Source organism: Henckelia pumila, chromosome 2 (assembly GCF_033568475.1).
Source record: "Henckelia pumila isolate YLH828 chromosome 2, ASM3356847v2, whole genome shotgun sequence".
Lineage (NCBI taxonomy): Eukaryota > Viridiplantae > Streptophyta > Magnoliopsida > Lamiales > Gesneriaceae > Henckelia > Henckelia pumila.
In genome coordinates, this window is record NC_133121.1 from 175855401 (window position 1) to 175862359 (window position 6959).

A 6959-nucleotide genomic window follows, 5' to 3' on the forward strand; every position below is an offset into this window, starting at 1 on the left:
AAAAAATTATAAGTGTTCAATGTTATTAATTTAATAAGGATAAATTGATGAAAGAGTTAAAAAGATAACACTAAATATAAAAAAATTGTATAATATAATTGAGAAGGGTGAAAAAGAAAATGTCTCCTAAATAAGTGGTTCGGAAGTAGTATATGACTATATGTTATGAATCATTTGACATAAATCAAGACATGAAAAAAATGATAGTGTAAATACAACATAAATTGTGCATGGAATTAATATAGACATGACTAATTGCAATTAAAGGCATAATAATAGAATTATTCTCTATATATATTTACTTTTATATTCCTATAGAAATATGTTATGCCCTATACATATTTACTTTATATCACTATTTATTTTGAATAATCTTTTACATATTTATTAGGATTACATAGAAGATAGAATAAAAAGACAAATTTGTTAATTTCAGTGTTCTAAAAATCGGGTTAGGCGACCGCCGACCGCTTAGAAAAAGTGCTCGTCGGCCAGCCTAGGCGGGACTAGGCGGACTAGACAGAAATGGTTATTTTTGGTGTAGTAGCCCGATTTTATTTTACAAGATTAGTTAAATAAAAATGGTTAAGCATGTATTAGAAGCTTAATTTGGATTTAATTGGACGAATTTTGGATATTTGGTCAAGGGCAGTTCGGAAGGTCCGAACCCTTTGGAGGCACAGTTCAAGGATCAGAGGCTATGGTGAGTTTGGAGCGTCCGAACCGGGATCGGAGCGTCCGATCTCTATTAGGCCATGCAGTTGATGAGGCGCCAACACTAATCGGACACGCAGCAGTTCGGAGCCTCCGAAGTAGGGATCGGAGCATCCGAACCGTGCATGTAGTGATGTGGTTTGCATGTAGAGATTGGAGCGTCCGAATCCCCCAATCGGAGCGTCCGATATTTGCCTATAAATAGGGGTTCCTAGGATCACATTTTCACATCCAATTCAAAGGTTTTCCTCTCTTTCTCAGTATATTTGGGTCGTTTTATAGCCTTATAGGCTTGGTCCGAGAGTTGGCGAAGTGCTCCGGAGTTGCAGCGGAGTGGTTCCCAAGTTCTGGGGCCATCGTCATCAGAGGACTGACGATGGAGGAAGGTATTCCTAAGTTCCCTATAAATAGTTAGGGAATGCAATAAATTAATTATGTATTTTAGAATAAGGTTATGATGCATGAGTATTTTGCATTGTAGCGCGGACCATAGGCTTGGACATAGAGCTGGTTTAGCTTGCCTAGTATCTAATGTACGAAAGAACTGTTCGAGATATCCAAACTGAGTATGCATGTATTATGTGGTTGCATGTTTTATATGACCTTATCTATATAGCATGTCATGACTGCATGTTGCATATATGACATCTTGATCTTGTATCTTTGAGATATCATGTAGTAGGATTTCACCCTACGAGTTGTGGATGGTTGGTACGTAAGTCTAGTGTCAGGTCAGCGTTATGGTTGGACACTTGTACTAGTATCTGGTCATCATTATCCGCTAGGTATAGGAGCCACCTCCTGATGCGAGGGCGCAGTGTGCTATATACACTGAGCCCGGTCTTTGAGCTTGTTTCTTGAACTGTGTGTCTTGTATCCGGTACACTTGCATTCATGCACATATAATATTGTATACTCATATTTTCGTACTGAGCATTTTATGCTCACGTCCTCGTACTGTTGTTGTTTGGACACCCTATTCCATGGGACAGGTTTGCATTTGGATGAGGCGGATGGTTCCAAGAAAGCTTAGACTACGGGTTAGGAGCAGCTGGTGATGCTTATATTTTTGTCTAGGATTTCAGTATTCGGTTTCATTTGGATTTATACACTGAATTTGATTTAGTTGTATAACTAAGTATTTACAGATTCTTTCCTTTGGAATTGTATTTGGTTATGTTTCTGCTGTTTTAATCTGATCTCTGTTTATTTAAGTTATAATGCATACTTAAACTCTTGATTAGTAGGTGATCACAGTGCGGGTCACTACATTCGGGCTTTTAAATTAAAAATCCAATAAAAAACAAACGAAATTTTTTATTCACCTTCCATCAAAACTTTCTCCACGTCGTGTCCAGAGAGAAGATAAGAAACATATGGAAAATGATAAGTAGAGAAAATTATTGAAAATAATAAGTAGAGAAAATTATGGATAATAATAAGTAGATAAAATTTGTGATATTTTATTATTTATGTAATTTTGAACTTATTTTACATTAGATGTTATTGTGTTGAATCTTTGGATATTTAATAGATAAATATTAAGATGAACAAGAATAATTGGATATTTAGGCTAAAAATAAAAAATCACATAGGCGGTCGCCTAAGCGTCTAGGCGCTAGATGATAAGTGACCGCCCGCCTACCGCCTAGCGCTTTTTAGAACATTAGTTAATTTACGATTATAAAAATTTTGTCTTTTATAAGTTTATGATAATAATCCATACAATCTTGAACAAAAACATAAAGTTAGTGCTAATAATTTCGAAAACAAAAATCTAAATTACAATTAGTATTAGTCCATCGGAATGATTACTGCAACACTATCATTATTTCTAGGGTTGGTATATCGTATCGAAACCAGTATATCGTACCAAAAATTACGGTAGAAGAAAATGTTATACCTATACCATACCTAAACTCTAGGTATACCGAAATTTTTGGTATATATAAATAGAATACTGATCATACCGAGAGTTTACGATATATCGAAATTTTGGTACGATATCGGTATATACCATTTTATACTGATAAAAAACCTTATATTTTTAAACACTGATAAATTTATTGATTATAAATATTATATATTTTAAATTTTTTTATATTATTTTGGTATTTTGTTATATCGCTATATACCGAAATTTTCAAATTTCATAATGTTACCGTACCGAAAAATTCTTTATCTTTACCGCACCGTATCGAAATCTTTGGTATAAAGAAAATTCGATATTTTACTGACACGGTAGCTTCGGTATACCAAAAATTCAATATTTTTCATGCCCCTAATTTTCTATGAGCACTGCACATCTATGAATTTGATGGGAAAAAAACGAATAATTGAGAAGGATATTTATAGGTGACAGAAATAGCAGTGTTTAATTAAACGTAGTGTACAAATAACGTTGTAGAGCGGTTACAGGAATGAAACAACTTTTTTAAAAAAAGGATAAATCGGTCCCAAAATCTTTGGATTGGTTTAAAAAAAACAAAAACAAAAACCCCACAGCAGGAGTGGGGTAGATGCTCTTATAGTCTATCCATATGTTATTGCTTTTAAAACGAAGTAAGATCCAATTGTAACAATCTCTCTTCGACTTTAAAAAAAAAACCTCGAGTTTTAATTGATTTCAAATTACAATGAATCATGAATGTGATATTTGGCTCTGTAAATGTTCCACGGATTTTTCATATGCCATGATATTAACTCTACATTATTCTGATGCCAGAAACTTCCTAGATCAAATCTTTTGAATCAAAGACCTCGTAAGTTCCTCAAGATCGTGTCCGGAATAAAACGAAACGATCCGAAAAATTTAGGATTTATATATCACACCATCAATTGCGTTCGCTTGACGAAAATTAAAATATCAATCATTGTTTCTCTATTTTCAATCAACATCTGATTAAAGTAAATGAATGAAAGTCGAAAACTGATGCACAACATGATATTTAAATTGAACAGCCAGAGGTCATCAACTAAATTTACCATATCTCAACATGATATTTAAATTGAACTGATGCACAACATGATATTTTAAATTAAAATACCAGTTTTGCAGAAGCCACAGCTGGGAGGCTTGCATCATCCAATTCGATCATCTCGAGTGTTGGTATATTTCAAAACTCAATCGGGATCTCCTTCAAGTTGAAGCACCAACCTATTACAAGGCACTTAAGCTTGGGGAAGTGGGAATCATCGGCTCTCCAATGTACCAAGCCTAAACAATAAAGCTTTAGGAATTTCAGCACCCGGAATTCTCCTTCATTTGGTTCCCACACTTGACTTTCGAAAGGCGTCGTGATGTAGTTTGAGAACTTCAAGATTGGGAAACGAACCAACCATGTTCAGATCTTCCGAACGAAGGCGACAGCCGGACAAAGTTAACTTTTTGAGTGCTGCTGGGAACTTGAAGTTTGGAGGAAATGCTATGTTGGAGTAAGACTTGATGTGCAATGACTCCAGTTCATTCAGGCACACAATATTACTAAGATGGAATTGAGACCAATCCTCAGATTTCACATCATAAATGACTCTCAGTTTCTTAAGTTTAGGAATTTGATCTCAACTGCAAATCTGAAATTTCTTATCCTCGAAAGAGTTTGAAAGTTGGTCAGAACAACAAAATTTTTAACCTCAACTCTTGAATATGGAGGATCCGGTAAACGACAATCAATATTTCTGATCTGTACATGCCTTAAATGTGGCATTGCCCATACTTCTAGCGGTAACTGACACAGAAGAACATCGAGATGCCAGATATCTATAACTAAAGTTTGAAGGCCCCAGATTAAGGATATACATGCAGGAACAATCGCTCTACAACAACAAAGAGAAAGGTACCGTAAATGAACTAGTCTGACTACCTCCATTGGAAACTCAAGTAACCTTACTCCAGATTCCATATCTAATACTCTAAGCAGTTCAAAACTATTCTCACTTATAATTATATGGGCATCTTGATGATACAACAGAAGTGATCGGGTCGGAAAAGGTAGTTCATTTGAGTTAGGAATATGCTCACTGGATTTGAAAGGAGTCAGTGGCAGGATGCTAACACGACGCTCATTTCTTATGCCTTCAGGTTGACGAGGGGTATCCCTGTTGATGAGATGAAAGAACTTCTCTTTTTGAACTTCTGCTATGCAAAAATCTCTCAAAAGATCATGGATTTTGTATGTTTTAACTTTGCTACAATGCCCCAGCTCAAGAACCATAATCAGACTTCTACTCAAAAGATCTTCCAAACATTTCTCTGCAATTTCTTCCAAGCTCTTTGACTCATCATTTGGCTTTATGAATCCCTCTGCAATCCATAACTTGATAAGTTTGGATCTTCGGATGACATAATCTTTTGGGAAAATTGTAAAATATAGAAAACACGGTTTTAAGTGAGCTGGCAAGTGACAGTAACTCAAGGAGAATATCGTTGAACATTGACCCCAATCTGAAGTGAGAATTGAGTTTAGAGCAATGACAATAGTCTCCTAGTAACTAACAGTCTTGTCCATGGAAATGAGACCACCAATGACAACTATTGAGAGTGGAAGGCCTATGCAATTTCTTATAATCTCCAGGCCAATTCCCTCCAAACGCGGACGACAACATTCTCCTCTGAACACCTTTTCATGAAACAAATTCCAACTCTCACTATAACTAAGAAAACTCATGTCATGAAGACAACCGGTAGAGGATGCATAATCTCCAACATTTTTTGACCGAGTTGTCAAAACAATTCGACTACCATTACCATCATCCGGAAAAAACCTCTTGACATCATCCCACACCTTTGTATCCCACACGTCATCCATCACAATGAGATAAGCCCTACCTATCAAAAATTTGTATAAACGTTCGCCTAATTCTCCACTGCTTACCTTTCACATATCTGGATTGAGCTTGTTCATTGAATCTAGAAGTCCTAACAAAACCTCATGCACTTGATACTCCTGAGATACTGTTACCCAAGCACGAACATGAAAGTGATAGACAATAAGAGAGTCGTTGAATATATTTCGCGCAAAAGTAGTTTTACCAATGCCTCCCATTCCAACTATCAAAATAATTTCACGTTTAGACGATGAACTTGTCAGCCAATCCTTTATTTTCATCGTGTCTTCAACCAATCCAACCATATGAGGTTTTTTGTCACTAAATACGAGTCTTGGTCCATTGACAGGCAAATAATACCTTTGTTGCACATATTTTAGGCCAAATCTACACGTAATATTCACCACCTCTTGCTGAATGGAATGCATTTCTTTTACAACTCTATCCAAGGCTTTGCAAAAGGTTAGGTATCTCACTCTCCTATTCGTTCGATAATATATAACACAAGTGGATTCATAGGATTCAATGACGTCCTCAGCTCTAAAAGCTGCATCTCTAATTTTTATTTCCAAATCTTTAACCTCTTTGCTAGACACCAAATAGTACTTCTCCAAAAAATCACTGAGGAAACTAACCTTTTCTTGGAGGGATTCAAGCTGTTGTTTTTCATAACGAATATAGCGACCAGGTCCCATGAGTTGTCGAAGAATCTGCATAAGTGATACAACTGCAGCATAAGCCATCTCTGGTCCTCTCCTCAAAAGTGCACAATTTTACAACTAACAATACTGTGCTGTTAAAATTAAAGAACGAAAGAAGTAAGTTCGTCCTGCAATTTGTAAGGATGATTAGTGGGAATGGTGGAAATTAAAGGATGATCAGTAAAGAAAACAAGAGAAAAGTGAGTATGATATAATATAATATAATGATAATTCAATTCTTTTTCTTTTTTAAAAGAAGTGCTGTTTTAGGCTGTATGCCATTGATCAAGTAATTTAATCATCAAAACTTTATCATAGATTCCCAAACAATGAAGCAAAAAATATATTTTGAAAGCTTATACACCTCTTTAAAGTACTAGTAAAAAGCACGTGCGACGCACGTGAGTACACATAATTTATTTATAATTTGTGAGTCATATAATTTTGTCATTTCATTTACAATTTGAACATTTTGATTTTGGTAGAAAATTAACATTGTTCATGAATTCAAAAATATTTATTTTAACCAATAAAAAGTGAGTATAATTATTAAGTTTGTATAATTATTAAGTTTATATAATTATTAAGTTTGTATAATTATTATTTAACATTTTGTTCCTCATATCTATCTATACAAAAATATCAAGGTCTCAAAAAATATTTTTTTATTTTTATTTTTTTAAATTACTATCGAAAGTTTTAACTTTTTGTTTTTAT

At 34.7% G+C, this 6959-nt stretch overlaps 1 protein-coding gene across 1 annotated transcript; it reads right to left on the reverse strand.

Moving 5' to 3' along the window:
* Positions 1-3975: 3975 nt before the first annotated feature.
* LOC140878989 (putative late blight resistance protein homolog R1A-3) lies at positions 3976-5522 on the reverse strand. The gene is made up of 4 exons (XM_073282616.1): positions 5207-5522; positions 4578-5062; positions 4347-4442; positions 3976-4254 (listed from the first exon to the last, which is right to left on the reverse strand). The coding sequence occupies exons 1-4, from the start codon at positions 5520-5522 to the stop codon at positions 3976-3978; spliced, it is 1176 nt and encodes a 391-aa protein (XP_073138717.1).
* Positions 5523-6959: the final 1437 nt, after the last annotated feature.

What these genes read in the sequence shown, in the direction of transcription:
- LOC140878989 (XM_073282616.1), bottom strand. Translation starts at nt 5,522, where the DNA reads ATGGATGACGTGTGGGATACAAAGGTGTGGGATGATGTCAAGAGGTTT. An exon ending in TTCCATGGACAAGACTGTTA is followed by an intron (nt 5,063 to 5,206) that starts GTTACTAGGAGA and finishes TTTTCCCAAAAG; the next exon opens with ATTATGTCATCCGAAGATCC. An exon ending in CTCCATATTCAAGAGTTGAG is followed by an intron (nt 4,255 to 4,346) that starts GTTAAAAATTTT and finishes CCTAAACTTAAG; the next exon opens with AAACTGAGAGTCATTTATGA.